We start from the raw sequence: 18,506 nt of genomic DNA on the forward strand, positions 1-18,506 counted from the left end.
TTCTCTTCCTCCCTTGCCAGTAGAATTGCCGTACCTTCTTGTAAGGTTTTCCTCCTCCCCTCTCGTGACAGAGTCACGTGTAGGGCTTGTGGTTTTCTCCTCTTTTGGGGTTTTGGGAAACAGTGTCTCTTCTCTATCTTCTTTTTTTCTCTCTTTTGATCGGATCCAGTTTTCCTTTTCTCTTTCTCCTTCTCTCTTCTTCTTGTTTCTTTTTATTTGTGTTCTCATGGAAGATCTCACAAGGCATTGGAACTGTTTATCCCTATCCGAAAGGGAAGGGGATGATTTATGCTTCAAGAAAGACAGGTGTTCAAAAGAATATATCATAGCAGCCCAGTTTCTCACTAAGAGGGCTCTGAACATGGAGGCAATAGCAAAGACTTTCAAGCCGCTTTGGAGGGCAGACAATGGTTTTACAGTGACCAAGGAAGGGTCTCATAAGGTCCTTTTTATTTTTGATAATAAGGAGGATGTTGATCGGATTCTCTCAGGCGAACCATGGAGTTTTGACAAAAACTTGGTGATTCTGGAGAGGTACGAAAGACAAACTCCCCTGGATCTTTTAAAATTTGATAAGGTAACCTTTTGGGTTCAAGTCCACAATATCCCAATTGGTTATAGAAGTAAGTCAGTCGCTGAAGACATTTGTGAGGTGATTGGTTGGGTGGATAGATCAACGAAGAACTCAGATAGTGAGGGCGGCAATTATGTACGAGTAAGGGTCACGATGGATGTCTACCAACCACTTTGCCGTGGGAGAGTAGTAACTTTTGAGGAAGGCGGAAAAACATGGGTGAGTTTTAGGTATGAACGCTTACCAAATATTTGTTATTGGTGTGGTTGTTTTGATCATGGTGACAAGGACTGTGATATTTGGATCCAGAGCAAGGGCACTCTCAAAACAGAAGATCAGCAATATGGTTCTTGGATTNTTTGGGCTAATTTAAGGGACTAAAATTGAAATAACCCTTGAATTAGGTTGGGTTGGTTGGAATTTTTGTTTTTAGCCTCTAATTTAGTCAAGTTCGGATTGTAATTTTTTCAACTCACCTAACCAATATGTATAGGTTCATTTTATAAAATTTTATTTTAACTCTTTTGTTTGATTTATTTTGGTATTTTGAGAATTAGTTTTGATAAATTTAGAAATTTAGAATATAATTTAAGTGTGTAATGTTAATAGTAATAACTTTTTTGAAAAAAAAAATTACTTAACTAATTAACTGAGAGCCCAATTTTTTAATAAGGACATGAATCCTTTAAGCCCAATCGTTGACCCAACCTGACCAATGCGCTTTGAATGGGTTTTGTTTCTACATATGATGGTTGGGAATTGCTCACCTTGTTAAAGTTGGATAAATTTGAAAAAACACTCCAACTCAACTCAAGCGCACCCCTAAATGTAACCCATATAGAATTTATGCAATTTGAAATCAAACTAAACTCAAGGATTGTAGAATTGTTGTTCACTTGTTTCTCTAAAAGACACATTTTTCCTCCAAACTAATGCATGATCATTTATAAGATTATTTGCGTATATTATTTTTAAAAAAAATCATATGACTTATTGAAAATATCATGTGACTAATAGTACACATGGATAACCATTTCAATTATAACGTGAGTTGGAGAGAAATTTTACAGTCACTGCGTAATGAGCTAGAGGAAAAATTCCTTCAAAACCGACATAGGGGTAAACTTTTTCCTTGCTCTTAGCTTCCTTTTTATGTTTCAATTTCAACGAATATTTTTGTCTAACGAAACATCATCGTTTGGAGAAAATCTAACCTCAAGAGTCAAGACGTGTTGGGCACAACAAGATGGGAACCGTGGCTTACTCTAGAGTCTAGACTTTCCGAGGTACCAGCCGGAGCATTGGTCCTTGACAGAGGATTTTCGTTCCAACTACGCCAATTCAATTGACTTTATAAATAAATAACCATAAATTTTATTGGAGGATTTGTAGAAAAATTGAACCATAATTGGGGGATTTGTAGAAAAATTGAACCATGAGATTAATAAATGGAGTCTTTGGTCGTCTCTCGTCAGTGCCGACCCAAAATTAAAGAAGACTTCGCTAGCAGTGGCCTGCACGGTCCACAGTCCACAGTCTACAGTCCACACACATACGCGGAGAAGAAATTTTCAAACTTGAAAGCTCTCAATACTGAATTTTGATTATATTTATAGTCCTCAGTTTGAGTCAGTCAGCGAGTCCTCCCTGGTGGGTGAGACAAGAGTGTCCCTTTTCCACGTTTTAGGTTTGAATCCTCTGCTGAATAACGCTACGGACACAATATTAAAAGTTATTAACACAACAATTTCAAAAAGTTTAGATAATAAGTTGTTAATGATAGGGAAAAACTATTAGCATAACAATTTAAAAAAGTTCAGCCAATAAGTTGTTAATAGCAGGGAAAAAATAATAATATTAGTGATGGATTTAGGTAAGAACCAATAACATCTTACTAAAATAAAAAGTATATTGTAATGGGAAAAAAAAAACTTGCGTACAAAATATTCGTTTATGAACTGTTATTTTGCTGAAACTAAAAACTTTTTATTGAAAGTATGTAAAAAAAAAAAAAACACTAAAAGCTGATTTTTAGAGCAATAGAACCCACCTAACAATGCAATAAGACCCATTTTAAGAAAAAAATAAGTTAAAAAATAAAATAAACTAACTTTTTCTCAAATTTTAAATGCAATCATAGTATTTTACAAATACTTGAGTTTTTATAACTGAAAAAAAAAAAAAAAAAGGTTACATTTTCTGTTTATAAAAACATATGTACGCCTTGTGAAATAAATACCCCATATTGTAATAGCCCCGAAATAGAATGAAAATAATTGTTAAACACACGCAAAATTGCGTTGAACAGGTCAAGATTTTTAACTTGAAAACCGTGACGATTTTAGTATAATTTTAATACATGTTAAAGTGTAAGCAGCAAGTAGTGTATTAAAACACTTCGCTAATTTTATTGTAAAATTGTTGTGAAAACGACGTGCCCTTGCCACCTGTCATGTCTCACTGGTCATCACTTTAATAGTCACGACACATGGTACACGCTCAGACTTTGGTACCCATAACACATTTGACTAACGACTACCTTTTATTAAAAATTCAAAAACGACGTCACAGTGACAGTCACACTCCTTTGAGCTTTGACCCACCCACCCTCCCTTAAATTCAAGTAACTTCCCGTTCTTTCTCTCTAAACTTTACTCAGAAAAACAAAAAAACAATGGGTAGAGAGGAACTGCACATAACCGTACCGAGTCTCTTCAAGTGCCCAATCTCGATGGAGGTGATGAAATCCCCTGTGAGCCTCTGCACCGGTGTCACCTACGACCGCTCCAGCATCCAGCACTGGCTCGAATCAGGCCACGACACATGTCCCGCCACCATGCAGGTCCTTCCCTCTAAGATTTTCATCCCTAACCTCACTCTCCACCGCCTCATCCACCTCTGGCTCCACCACTCCACCACCGCCGCCGCGACGGCGTCGTTGATCTCTTCTCACCAAGTTCGGGTTTTCATCGAGAACATAACCGAGAACGTTGACCGCCGTGATTGCCTTGAAAAAATTGTGGAGTTCGCTAACGCTCGCGACGAGAACCGGAGGTTTTTGGCGGATTTCGATGGCTTTGTTGAGGCGATCGTTGGTGTTGTTTGCAAAAGTGCGGAGATGGAGGTTGTGGAATTGGTTGTTAGGGTTTTGGATCTGATTATGTCGCAAAATGGAGTTAAAGAACGAGTTTACACTTCTATTTTCAGAAGCGATTACCAAAAATGGTTCGCTTCGATTTGTTTGCTTTTGCGAAATGGAAGTGTAAACTCGAAGATCGAGTCTGCTAGGGTTTTGGAATATCTAGCCGCTCTTGAGGTAACCGAATCCAAACGCAGAATCGCTGAAGAAGAAGAAGAAATACTCACTGAGCTGCTCCGTTTGTTAGCTTCCGAGAATGATTTCAACCTATGCGACGCCGTTTTGTCGTGTTTAATCGCGGTGTCAGTGACTCGTTCAGTGAAACCCCGGCTCGTCCGGTTCAGGCTCATTCCGATTCTCTCAGAAAAACTGTTGAACCCTAACACCAAACTTTCCACAGGTGGCAAGAGTGTGAAGCTATTGTCAAGAGTTTCGACGTGCCCGGAGGGGCGGTCGGCGATAAGCGAGGCGCCAAAGTGCGTAGCGGCGGTAGTGGAGCGGCTGATGAAGGCGGGGACGGAAGACGCGGTGGCGATGCTGTGGGGATTGTGTTGCGTGCATGGGGATAAGAAGGTGAAGGACGTGGTGGTGAAGAGTAATGGAGTGACTAAGATACTGCTGGTGATGCAGAGTGAGTGTGAGGGGCACGTGAGGAGGATGTGTGGAGAGTTAGTTAAGACTTTGAGAGTTGGGTGCAAGGTTGGTGGTAGTGGTGGTGATGGTGCGTTGAGGAGGTATGAGACCAAGACTACTCATATCATGCCTTGTTGAAAGTGTAATAATCTACAATATGTTTATTTGCTAATTGGTCTAGTATGAATATTTCTTTTCTTTTCTTTTTTTTTTAAATATAATTTTATTGTTACAATAATTGAGGAGTGGAGATATGAATTATGATTCTCAGTACAAAGGATTTTTTTTTTTTTTTTTTTAACCCTTACTCAAGAAAGAAACAAATAAAAGAAGTTTTTTTTTTTTTTTTTTTTCCGGCTATTACGTATATTCAAAATCATTTCTTTTTTATTTGTACGTTAAATTAAAGAAAGGTTATGGAGTGAGATTTTTTTAGTTATTTTGGGTATGATTTGCCAAATGAGAAAAAAATTGGAGAGAAGTTCACTTTTAGCTTCCATTGAATTTAAGGATTCAAATAAATGAAATAGAAATTGCTAAATTTGAATTTAAAAACACACAATGAGTATTTAAAATTTTACTCTGACAAAGCAGTATATTATTATATTACAATTACACCTAATAGTTGTAAAATACAATTCTAAAGTTAATGGTTATTTAGATTTTACATTTTATAAGTTTTAAAAATTAGGTTTTACGCTCTAAAGTTCTCATTCTATAAGCAAAAACAGCCCTTTCATTAGTGGACTAGCCTATGTGCCTGTCAAGTGATACATTGGAAATCGAGACACACTTTAGCTATTTGACATGTATATATATATATATATATAATAGTTATTTGGATTTTATATCCTAAAACTCTCCTGTGCATAAACAACTTAAGTGCGTCTTAGTTGCTAGTGTGTCACTTAATGACCACTATAAGAGACCACACTCTTAGGCCAAACCTATTAAACTAAGGTTTTGACATAACCCCCATGAATGAGTGAAGTCATGTTGTGTGTCTCTCAAGAGTGGAGGTTCTAATACTTTTATCTTCCCTCCAAGTTTAAGGGTTTTACAATGCAGTTGACACTTATTTTAATATATATAAAAATAAATAAAAATAAAAAACTAAACTTGAAAAAATACATCACTTTTATTGATGAATTGAAAAATGTACATTTCTTGATAATAACTAGAAAATCACATGGCATTAGTCTTAGATACAACCTAAAACAAAGGTACATGACTTTGTTTCCTAATTACAATCTAAAAAATTGAAAATTATAAGGAAAATCATAATCTACTAATTCTTGATCTAAGAGTTTAGGTTACAAGATTGGAAAAAAGTTAGGCATTTAACTTGCCTGGTGAAACCAGACTTCTAGACTTTGGTGGCTAATGATCATATCATATCATTCAAGAGTTTATATCATCTAAAAACATATGATTGCAAAGATTGAAACAAGCAAGAGCATGATAAAACCTTTTTCTAGGCATGCAAGGAATTGATATTGAAGAACATGGTGAACATGCAGTGTGTGATTTGTGATTAACCATAATCTAAGAGCATATAAACATGTTATTGTTAGGATTAGTGCCCTAAAATCCTATTGTATGCCATGTATGACATTATGTTCTATGTAATAAACTTGTTTTATTATTATCTAAAATAATGATAGCATGAATGTTTGGACATTATCATATAATCCTTGAGATGCATAGTATGTGATTTAGTCACAGAACATATAAATCACAAGTTCTTTATAAACTCAAAATCTTAGTTAATAGTCGGTGATGAAATTTGGCATTTCATCTGTGAAGACTATAACGTGTCAATTAAGATGATTTGTCTTAATCAACGAAGTGGAAACTTCTAGTTGATATGTTAATATGTTTTAAGTGTATAAAACATATTGAGCTGGACCACTGTGAGATTTGTTATTCTATCAACAACTGTCAAATGAATAATAAATCTCACGACTTCTCATTTACATAAACTTTCAATCCTGAGGGAATAATGAACCTGATCATGAAATGTAGGTTGCTTTAATATATCAGGAGTGAGATTTAGACAAACAGTCAAAACTTCAATATGTTGGGCAACCATACATAATGTGAAAGGAACACATATTTTTAAGATAGAATTCATAATCTTTTTATAGAGATATAAAATATTTTCTTAAGATAAGTTTAATGGGTTTGGTTATTCAAAGTGTTAGGTCTAACTACTTTAGTAAAAAGTTACTAAAATTTATATTTTATGAAATTAGATTTCATAAAATATATATGAATAACTTAAAGAATTAAACCAAGTACTCAAGGATCAAGATGTAGTAATTTTCAAAGTGATAGCTACACATTATGATTTTGTATTATTACGAATATTTTCATAAAGGGGTTAAAGATTTAATAAAGTCTTGGAATATAATTTATTAATAAGGCCTAGAGTGCAATTATATATATAGTGGTATTAAATATAATTAATAGTAACTTTGAGCTTGCCAAGAGTTGACAGATAAGTCCAAAGCTCATTGAATCTAGAGCTTTATTTGCCCATTTTGGTTCCATTCCAAGCCACACACTAAAGCCAAATTGGGCTGGTCTAAAAGGCTAACTTAATTAGATAATCAGTTATTTATTAATAAGAGTTATTAAATAAAGTAACGGCTAAGTGCAGAATGATACATATGATTAAAAAAGATAGAAAGATTCAGAGTCTTTTCTTAAGAGACACTTGGTTATTCTCTTGAACAAATACGTATAGAATTGATTGAGAGACCAAACATCTTGGGCTCATTGTGGAATTGCGGTGAAAATTAAAAGTCTTCCCAAGTTCGAAGTTCATTGGTTTTGAATTTTGTTGCACCAAGGTATGCCTTCTTATTCTTTGTTTTTAAATTCAGATTTTGCATGTTATCTCTCATAAATGAAGTAGATCTGTTTATATTCCGCTGTGTGTTTTTGTATGAGATACAAAACTATATTTTTCCATATGTTTTCCCAATAGTTATTTGAATTAAAGTCCTAAAAAATTGCAAGAATATAACAACTTAGATCTGACATGTTAAACAACCAAGAATATGTGAAGAACTTGAAAATAAAACATGCTTGAATCTAAACAAAACTAGAACATAATAAAAAGAAATGTTAGAAACCTTACATGCATGCACCAACACTCCAAGCAAGAAACCCCCCCCCCCCCCCCCCCCCTGTGGTTTGTGAATAGGAAATCATAGCTCAAGATCAAGAGGACCAAACTGTCAATATTTCTAATGAATAGGGACTAGAAGGTCCAAGAAACCCAAAGACACCTTCCTATTACTAACTCTAGAGAATAGAGATGACGAGAAAAGAGTTTGGATTTGGGACCCGGTGTGCTTTAAACTATTGATGGAGAGAGGTATTTACACTAGATGTTGGAGGGTTTGGAATAAGTCTTTGGGCAATGTGGGACTCAGGAAAATTAGGTTTTCTGATTGAAAAATATAGGGGCAAAGTCAAACTGAGTGGAGAGTAGGCTGGAGCAAAAAGTGAAGGAGATTTGGGGGATTTGGTCCAAGTACTCATTGGCACTTCATCCTAAATCCTCCAAAATCTTTTCCTTTTTCATTTCGTCAATTTCCATTTTAATTTTGATCTTATTCTTTCAAAATTTCAACCATTTTTTATACTTTCTTGGTCCACAAGCTCAAAAAATGAATTCCAAATATGTTTAATTATTTAATTAATCAATTTTTACTAGCTTTGCAAAGAATCGATTAAGGTTCTGTTTGAATACTGCTTATTGCTAAAAACTAAAAATTGAAAACATTGTAGTAAAATAATTTTTAAATGTGTGAATAGTATCATGGAACCTAGTTTTGAAGTTGTTTTTCTGGGAAAAAAAAAGTATTTGGGAGTTCCGTGAACAGTGCACAAGACTCACCATTGTTTCAACTAAATGCTGGAACGCATGTTTTCTGTGCATTCCTAATGCACACTAATGCTTTGTTTCCAAATTAAATTAGGTACATGCAACCTTACCATAAACTATATCCTCAACCAATAGCATTATGACACATCATTTAATTTAAATTGGACTAAAAATAGACCATTTAGAATTAAGAGATCATAATTGCGTACAATCAAGACTTGATTCATTTTAAGTACATTTTACCATTAAAACTTGTTTTTTTGATATCTTTTAATCTGGTTGCCCGATTAAGGCTCATGAATTGTCATTTTGATTGTTATGACTTCAAGATTTATATCATGCAATGTAATTAGAAATTATGTGGTCAAAATTATATTTCTTCTTTGTGATGTGATATTTAATGGGATTCATGATACAGTGCAAGTAAAGTTAAATGAGAGTTGCAAAATGGAATGTCTATAACCATATAGGCCAATCCACTAATGAAGGGGTTGCTTTTGCTAGCAGAGTGAAACTTTAAGTTATAAAATCCAAATTTCAAATTTCAGAATGTAAAATCCAAACAGTCTCAAACTTTAAGGGTGTACTTTGTAATTTATCCCAAAAAACATTACATGTCAAATGACTAGAGTGTGTTTCGGTTGCCAACGTGTCATTTGACAACCACATAGGCAAATCCACTAATGGAGGGGAAGTTCATGGTGTAAAATCTAAACAATCCTCAAACTTTAGAAGTGTACTTTGCAATTTACCCTGGTCTTAATTAAATTGACATAGTAATAAATCTTAATCCATTCATAAATTCATCCCTAGAATAAATTAGTATTTTCTTATTTTATTCAAATAACTTAAAATCCAAACTAAAAACTAAATATAAAATTATTTTTAAAAAAAGAATGATATTAGTGCTGTTACAAATTTTACTAGATAAATTTGACAAATTGGTGTGTTAACTTTTAAATACAAAACTAAAAACTAATTACCATATTTATTTATTATTTTGCTAGGTTCCACCAATGACATTAATTATTATGTTAGTTTGTAAACTTTTGTAATAAAATCGATTATATATATGTCTAACATTACAAATGACTTATCAAAGAAGATTAAAAGAAGATTTTTTTTTTTTTTTTTTTTGATAATTTAATAGTTAAGAGGTGAAAAATTTGAACCTTAAATGTCTCAGTTAGAAGTACCAAGATGTGCTAATTGAATTACTAAGCTGTTAGCTAATCAAGTAGAATTAGAAAAAAAGTTCTCTATGATCTTAATTATTAATTAAACAAGGCATGTATTCAACCAAAAAAAGAAAAGAAAAGAAAAAAAAAGAAGAGAGAGAACCAAAACAAAACAAAACAGAACAGAACAAGTCCATTGGAACTTCTGAAAAATCCATGTGTTTCTTACAAGAGTCATCAAATTAAAAATTAACTGCCCCTACTTTTGGGTTGCTTGATAGGATCGAAATCAATCTTGCTGATGGAGATGAATGTTGAATTGGAGCATAGGTAAGGAGTGTAAAGTTTGGATTTGGCAAGTGTACGTGACAGCAGGGCTAGGAGGTGACAACCGACATGACATTCTAAGTTATGGTCAAAAACTACCAGCAGGCCACCAGCACAACGAGAGAAAATGCGAAAATGAAGGCAAAGATCAGGATCGAAAATTCTTCTATTAAAATAAATCACGCTCTTAATTATGTTATGAGATTTTCTATTCAATCCAGTTAAATAAATATCTAAGTTTAGAGAGATACTAATTTCAAGGTAGAAGACCCTAAAATCAATCTAATTTGACCAAAAATTAAGAAGTCCATTTACTCTATCATTGTGAACACTATATGAAAATTGAAACAAATGGTCCAAAATAGCGGTTCCGGGACATGGGGGTCAATAATCACCATTTCTAAAATTTCTATTCTTCTTGGAAGTCAACTAATTTATCTCTTTAAAGACTTTGTAAAAAAGGTCAGATAATTTATTTATATGGGAATACTGAGGTCTGTTCCTAATATTGATATTTCTACTTGTATAGAGTCTATAGACTGTATTGGCTGACCATAAGACTAGAAACAAAAATATTGACTACCACTTCAGACTGCAATTTCTGTCACTAACCCTTGGATTAATTGAAGCCCTGAAAAAGTACAAGATGACTTACCGACCCGTTTGCTATAAGATTGCAGCAAAGAAGAGAAAAGGGAAAAAAAAGAAATACATACAAGAGCTATAGATTTAGATAAAATGGTTGCAATATTTCTTTTCCTCCTAATTACTCAATTCTCAACTACAATTGCTCAAGAAAGAAATCTCAATATTAGCTTGGCCTCTTCCCTCTCTCCAAAAAAAAATTCATATTGGTTGTCAAGTTCTGGCCAGTTTGCTGTTGGCTTCTACAAGAAAGACAATGGCTTTGCATTAGGCATCTGGATGGAAGCAATTCAGCAAAAAACAGTCATATGGACAGCAAATCGGGACGACCCGCCACTTCCCCAAGATGTCAACTTGAATTTCAGTAGTGATGGCATGAATATCTTTACACAGAACCAAGGCCTACAGACAACAGTAATAAATGCTCCTCAGCAGTCAGCTTTCTCAGCTTCCATGCTCGACACTGGAAACTTTGTCCTCTACAATTCAAGTTCGATGATCATATGGCAGAGTTTCGATTTTCCAACAGACACCATTTTACCTGGGCAGCGTCTTTTGGCGAACAAGAATCTTGTCTCCAGCATTTCTGAGACAAACCATGCAAGTGGAAAGTTTCAACTTATAATGCAGGGAGATGGGAACTTGGTGCAATACCCGACAAGCAATCCAAAACCGGAGAATGCTTACTGGAACTCGGAAACATCCACTGCTGGAGAAAAAGTAAGTTTAAATCTTGATGGTAATGGCCGTCTTTACCTGCTCAATACTACTGGCTTAATTGTAAAGCGTTTCCACGGAATAGGTCGCCTTTCTAATAAAACTGTCTATCGTTTGACAATTGGTTTTGATGGAATATTGCGATTATATTCTCATAGCTTGAATCAAGGTGATGATTGGGTAAGTGAGTGGTCACCAACTAGCAATAGGTGTGATCCTATAGGCCTCTGTGGCCCAAATTCATATTGTACTCTCCTGGATCAGGAACCAGTTTGTACGTGTCCTCCTGGTTTTGGTTTCATTGACCAGGAGCAGAAGATTTTGGGCTGCAAGAGAAATTTCAGCACAGATGGTTGCATCAGCCAAAATAGAGACACATTTGCTCTTCGGGAATTGGAACGTATTGCCTGGGAAGACAACGCGTATTCAAATATCACATCAAGCAAAGCTGACTGTAGAGAAGACTGCTTGATGGACTGCAACTGTGACGTTGTATTATTTAAAGACCAGCTATGCAGAAAACAAATGCTTCCTCTAAGATATGGGAGAATGCAAGATGGTGATCAAGGAGGGACGACTATAATCAAGGTAGGAGTAATCAGAAAGGAAAGAAAGAAACATCTGCCAATTATCTTATTTGGCAGTGTTACAATTTTGGTTTTTGCCCTTATTGTTCTTGCAATTACCAGTATTCTCATTTGCAGATATCGTGCCTGGAAAAACAAAAATATTGAGAATGATGGGTTGATTGAAGATGTTACTCTACGATCATATACATATGCGGAGCTTGAAAAGGCAACTAATGGTTTCTTCGATGAATTGGGTAGAGGAGCTTTCGGGACAGTTTTTAAAGGGGTCATACCCAATGGCAGGAGAGTGGTGGCTATCAAGAGACTAGAAAATGTGGTGGCTGAAGGTGAAAGAGAATTTCGAAATGAGATGAAAGCAATTGGGAGAACCTCTCACAAAAATCTTGTTAAGTTGTATGGTTACTGTCATGATGGAAACAATCGGCTTTTGGTCTATGAGTACATGAGCAATGGCTCACTAGCAAAATTCCTCTTTGAATCTGAAAGAAAGCCAAGTTGGGAGGAAAAAACTAGAATAGCTTTGAATGTTGCTCGAGGCATCCTCTATTTACATGAAGAGTGTGAGACCCAGATCATCCACTGCGACATCAAACCTGAAAATATACTAATGGATGAACACAAGTGTGCCAAAATTGCTGATTTTGGTTTGGCCAAGCTGCTGATGCCTAACCAAACAAGGACATACACTGGGATTAGAGGAACAAGGGGGTATGTTGCACCTGAGTGGCATGGAAATTTGCCCATAACAGCGAAAGCTGATGTCTACAGCTTCGGGATCATGTTGTTCGAGATCATATGTGGTCGAAGGCATGTGGATATGGATCTTCCAGAGGATGAAGTGGTTCTTGCAAATTGGGTCTATGATTGTTTTCAGGCTGGTGAATTGGATAAGCTGGTGAAGGATGAAGAGGTGGAGAGGAACAAGTTGGAGAGAATGGTTAGGGTGGGACTTTGGTGCATCCAGGATGAGTCATCACTTCGCCCTCCAATAAAGAAGGTGGTGCTGATGTTGGAAGGGACAGTGGAGATACCAGCTCCTCCTAGTCCTGCATCCTTTCTCAGTTCCATGGAAGTTAATTGAGCCCTGCACCCAAGTAGCTACCTAGGACCCAAAATCACCATGTCCAATAATTTGTTTGACTGATTAATGAAGTAGTTCATGTTTTAGTTAAAGAAAGTTCTTATGCTCTCCTGTGATATCATAATGTAGTCCATATGTTACTAGCTATGGCAATGGTATTTCGGCAATACAATTGTCACAATTGAAATTTTTTTTTTTTTTAAGAAATGAAGTGCACACAATTTTTATAATATTTTTACAACAAATTCTAAGTGTCAGGTTATTACTTATTGTTATTGTTGGATTAAAATAGTAATCTCAATATTAAATTTAAATTTGAATTAATAATAACCAGTTACCTGTGATTTGTTGTGAAAATATTGTAAAAATATTGTGTATGTAACACTTTATATATTTTTCTTTAATTCTTCCGCATTCACTTTTTTTTTCCCCTACCATTTTCGGCAATACCATTGCCACAATTACTTTTTTTTTTTTTTGGGCACCCACTCAATATTGCACTTTTCACACATCCGGACAGCGTAGGAAATTTGGGCAGATGAATTTCGGCAACACTGTTTGCGAAATTCAAGATTTACTGTTCCTGACATTAGGCTTTTCTCTTTCCTCCTTTTTCTCAACACTGTTGCCGAAATTCAATCTCTCTCCTCATTTCCACAAATAACTTCAAACAATACCTATAACGCAAATATGTTTTAATTTTAGCAATATTTAGCCAAAAAACTCCTTTTTTTTTCTTTTCTTTTTTCTACTTCTGGTAGTAAAGTTGCCTTTTCTTTCCTTTTTCTTTTTTTTTTTTTCCTATTCTTTTTTTTTTCTTTGGTTTTTCTATTGGCTGAGCGTGAGTTTTTTTTTTTTTTTTTTACTAGATGTGATTTTTTTTTGGGACTTGATTTTTATTTTTTTAATAAATTTGAGAGATTGTTCTTTTTTTGTGGTTATTCTTCACTTTTTTGTTTTAATTGGGCATCATTCTTTAACAATGGTATATGAGTAAATTTATTCAAACCCATTCTTTCCATCTCTCAACTTTTCCACTCTCAACCAAACAAATATGAGAGAAAATAAAATTTTTTCTATCCTCCACTTTCCACTCTTCCAACCAAACAAACCTTTAAGGGTGTGTTTGGTTGTGGTGAAAATAGGGAGGATAGAGAATAGGGAGAGGAAAATATGGTGAAAAACATCATTTTCTACTGTTTGGTTGAGGAAAGACAGAAAATAGGGGAGAAAGTTTTCCCTCTGGACCCACTTTTTTATTCTCCCAATTTGGGAGGAAATGAGAAGGAAAAAGTGCTGAGAAATACATTTTACACAATAACCTCTCACCTATCCCTCACTTTATTCATGACCTAATAACTTTTGCCTCTTCTCAGTAATGTTGCTTCAGCTTTTTTTTTTTTTTGACAACATTGCCTCTTTTTTTTTTTTTTTTTTTCTTTTGATTATCTAGGCTGCCTTTTTTCTTTTCTTTTTTCTTCTTCTAGGCAGAAACATAGCCCTTTTTTTTTCTTTTTCTTTTTTTTTTTTTAAGGTCTAGGCGTGCCTTTCTTTCTTTTTTTTTTTTTTTTTTTTTTCTTCTTCTTCTAGCAGTAAAGTTTCCTTTTCTTTCCTTTTTTTTTTTCCTATTCTTTTTTTTTTCTTTTGATTTTCTATGGGCTGGGCATGAGTTTTGTTTTTTTTTTTTTTAACTAGATGTGTTTTTTTTTTGGGACATGATTTTTATTTTTTTAATAAATTTGAGAGATTGTTCTTCTTTTTGAGGTTATTTGTCAATTTTTTGTTTTAATTGGGCATCATTCTTTAACAAGGGTATATGAGTAAATTTATTCAAACTTATTTTTTCCTTCTCTCCACTTTTCCACTCTAAACCAAACAAATAGGAGAGAAAATAAAATCGGAGCTGTTAACGCAATTAAAACTTAGGCAAAAACACCATTTTGGTCCCTATATTTTAGAGTCGCTATCAATTTGGTCTATAAGTTTGATAGCGGTCAATTAATCTCTGTTATTTTTAACATGCAATAAATTTGGTACCTATCGTTAACTCACTGACGAAAATGTCTATGTGACAAACGGCTTACACAAGTAGCCAAGTTGATGATGACATGGCTACTAAAACTATAATTAAAATGCCACTTCAACGTCTAAATTAAAAACAACAAAAAATTAATTTCTCAATTCTTTTTATTTTTAAAGAAAGAAAATAATGCTTCGAAATCACAACAAAGAACACTCATATCATGTTACCTTCTCTACAAACCGAACCCAGCCAAAACCCAAAAATTCAACTCATACATTGAAACTCTCTTCACCAGAAATTTCATTTGTAAATCCCCATCAAAGAAATAAGAAAAGCCATTGAAATAGTCATTCAAACAAAAAACAAAACCATCCATATGCTCAAAGAATACCAAGTGGACCCAAGAGCTCAACGTCTCCAACAACATAGAAGGTCAGACAAAGACGAAGAGGAAGAAGCAAACTCAAATACTAACAGTGACCCAAAGGCCAAAACCCCACTTCATAAAGCCGAACACAAATTTCTCACAACTAAAACAAAACCAACCCATTATATCAACCAAAATGGAGAAATTTATATTAAAAAGGAAAATGAAATACAAAATGAGTTTCAGTCATGGATGAGAAAAATAAGAGGAAAAAATTAAAAAGAAATTAAAAAAAGAAAATAAATAAGAAAAGCAGAGGGAGATGAGGAGTGATGGCTAAAATTGGTGGTGGCAGTGTCGACATGAGACCGTTTTTTGTTATGGTGGGTCTCGTAGAGAGGCAAGCCATGGCTAAGCCCACAAACCTGAGAGGGATAGATCCACTATGAAGCACGGGTGCATTTCGGGACGCAGGTGCGAGACTCAGCAATTTTTGAAAAAGGTGGGTGCAGGTACGATGGGACTTGGCAATTAAAAAATTATTTAAATTAAAAAATAAAATATAAAAATTATATAATTATTCGTATGAAAATTATATAATAACTGTGGGGCCAGTTATCTAAAAGGGTATAGGAACCATGGGAAATGGGCTTGGGGCCCAACGGCCCAGTCCGAGGACATTCACTTGTCCGAGGATGATTAAAGAAATGTTTCATGGGACCAGTCTAAGAAAAAGGGGTGGAAGTCAAGAGCGGTGGCCCAAACCGTGTCTGAGGATAAGGCTCATCTCGGATACCATGGTCCAAGGTATATCTAACTATTCAGGGCACCCCACAAAGTTACATTAGAACTGAATAGTGAACGTAGAACAAGGGAAGAACCAGGGGAGATAACAAATATCTTCTGGAGCTGCCACCTCCGCATTAAATGCTTCCCAACTAACTTACTGACCGCATTAATGTAGAGGTGATACCTGAACAGTAATTAAGCAGCCTTATGGCAACTAAGTGAAAGTCCCGGGAGGTGCTGGATGGGACAGAAAGGAGTCCTAAGAACGAAACCTACACGTGTACGGTGAAAAGGGAGTGAGGAACGGAGTATATAAGAAGAATGTGGGCGACATTGGAGAGGACTTTTTAGGAAAAAAGGAAAAGGAAGGGAGAAGAAGGAGGGGACTCAGGAAGATACCCCCTGAAACCTAGCCGAGGAGAGTTTTTATCATACAATTAGCTTGAAGTGTCTTTGCCTGCACCGTAATCATGACCTTTTCTGTCACGTAGAACTAGTTCTTGCACTCACGCTCTAAAAATTTATTGTTTAGGCTTGTTGGGCTAGAAACCCATCCTTTTTCTGGGTCCAATCCAAATTGAGTCCCTATAATAATAATAGAAAACTCATATAATAATAATAATAATAATAATAATAAATAGATAGATAGATAGTAACAAGCACACTAAAGTTTTTGACACTTGAATTATTGACAGAGGTATCAAAGATTCAAAATAGATGAAGCATCCCATAAATAAATAAATAAATAAAAAGATGTGGCTTAGTGGCTCACGTATTTGGTCAACCCAAAAACAAATTAAATGATATACGTGGCAGATATTAAAATAGGTGTAGCTTCTTCCCATTACCAAAAAAAGAAAAAAGAAAAAAAAAGGAAGATGTGGCTGGCTCACGTGTTTGGTTAGAGAGGCACAAAAAACAAAATAAAGTTAACGAAGGCATTTAACTTCCAATTAGCCTATCATTTTACTGTATAAAAAAATTAAAAAAAAAAAAAAAAAAAAAAAAAAAAAAAAAACAAAACAAAAAAAACAAAACTTGTAAAAAAAAGAAACAGAACAGAAGGTAGGGCTTTGGCCAAAAAAAAAGGAAGAAGAAAATGAAAAAGCAAAAAAGAAGAAAAGGGTTAAGGCCATTGGTATCACAGTCTAACCTCTTTCCTCTCCATCTTCACTGGCGCAAGAGGAAGTCAGTCACAAGTTTTATCCATTTTTTTTTGTTTTCATTTTCTTGTTTAGTGCCGGCACGGTGTGTTTCGGCGGTTTCACCCGATATGGCCGATACTGCCCGAGTCAACTCGAATCAGCTCGATTCAATGTGAATCTACCTGAGTCTGAGCCGCGTCAGCACAAGTCATGAAAAAAAAAAAAAAAAATGGCAACACGGCCCGACATACGGGCAGCGGCATCCCTCACGCGTCGCTGCGTTGGATGTGGGTGCAGCTCCTCTGGGCCCGTCCATGCTTCCCAGAGATCCATCCTACTGTGTTTGGTTTTAAATTTGGGTTTGAAATCTAGGTTGTGTTTGGTTGCAAAGAAAGTGTAAGAAAGTCTAGAGAAATTTTTTTAGTTCACACCCTTCAATTATTTTATTTTATTTTATTTTTTAGATGTGATTTTTTTTTTTTTGTGGCTTGTTTAAAATAATAATTAAATGTATTCTTATTATTTTACTAGCCATGTATGTTGTCAGCTATGTAAGCCGTTTGAGGCAATTCCGTTATAAAATTAACGGTTGGGACTAAATTGACTGCATGTTAAAAATAATAGGAACTAAATCGGCTACTACTAAAATGTAGAGACCAAATTGACTACAATTCCAAAATTTAATGACCAAAATGATGTTTTCGCCTAAAACTTATTCAGCCATTTTTCCGAACACCTAATAGACAAGCGCTCAAATCACATTGTTAAAGGTTTTTGGGTAAATTCTACTAAACTACCCTAAGGTTTGGGTTAATACCAACAAGGTCCGAAACTTTTCAAAAACAACCAACTTGGTCCTTAAAAGACAATTTTGTCCCTAAGAGCATCCACAGCAATGGAGCCAAATTTTAAGCTTTTTAGCACCACAAAAAGTTACTTTATCTATTTTACATTCTCACATCCTATAGTAGTGGTTTTATTTTAACTTTTAACACAATAAAATAATATAAACACTACAATAAAATAATATTTCATTCAACCACCAACACACAACCACAACCACCATCAAAGCCATAGAAACCACTACACAGCCACAACCCCACCGTGCCCATCAAAACCAGTGAAGAAGAACAAAAAAAGAAAGCAGAAAAATCAGACCGAAACACAAACTCAAACCGAAACCCATGCCCAAAACACCAGAGAGAGGCCGAAACCCATACCCAAAACACAAACCAAAACCGAAACCTATGCCCGAAACAAAAACTTAGCCCGAAACACAAACCCAAAGCATAAGCATAGCCCAAAACACAAAGCCAAAATGCTGAAAATAGAGAAGAGAGGCTGAGATGGGTCAGCGTGGGTCGGCAGCTAAGCGTGTGTCGGCAGCGATGGGTCTGTGG

The 18,506-nt window shown here is 35.2% G+C and overlaps 3 protein-coding genes across 3 annotated transcripts; all 3 read left to right on the plus strand.

Annotated features, from left to right (window-relative positions):
* The first annotated feature begins 361 nt into the window (after positions 1-361).
* LOC136068662 (uncharacterized protein At4g02000-like) lies at positions 362-955 on the plus strand. Its single transcript, XM_065776088.1, has one exon. The coding sequence runs from the start codon at positions 362-364 to the stop codon at positions 953-955; it is 594 nt and encodes a 197-aa protein (XP_065632160.1).
* A 2,250-nt stretch (positions 956-3,205) lies between these two features.
* Positions 3,206-4,584, plus strand: LOC111999660 (U-box domain-containing protein 28). The gene has a single exon (XM_024031791.2). The coding sequence runs from the start codon at positions 3,249-3,251 to the stop codon at positions 4,482-4,484; it is 1,236 nt and encodes a 411-aa protein (XP_023887559.2). The 5' UTR covers positions 3,206-3,248; the 3' UTR covers positions 4,485-4,584.
* Positions 4,585-10,487: 5,903 nt separating this feature from the next.
* On the plus strand, positions 10,488-12,782 carry LOC111999668 (G-type lectin S-receptor-like serine/threonine-protein kinase LECRK1). Its single transcript, XM_024031798.2, has one exon. It carries the CDS (start codon positions 10,488-10,490, stop codon positions 12,780-12,782), a length of 2,295 nt encoding a protein of 764 aa, XP_023887566.2.
* Positions 12,783-18,506: the final 5,724 nt, after the last annotated feature.

The sequence above is a fragment of the Quercus suber genome, unplaced genomic scaffold, assembly GCF_002906115.3.
Source record: "Quercus suber isolate HL8 unplaced genomic scaffold, Cork oak 2.0 scaffold_128, whole genome shotgun sequence".
Classification (NCBI taxonomy): domain Eukaryota; kingdom Viridiplantae; phylum Streptophyta; class Magnoliopsida; order Fagales; family Fagaceae; genus Quercus; species Quercus suber.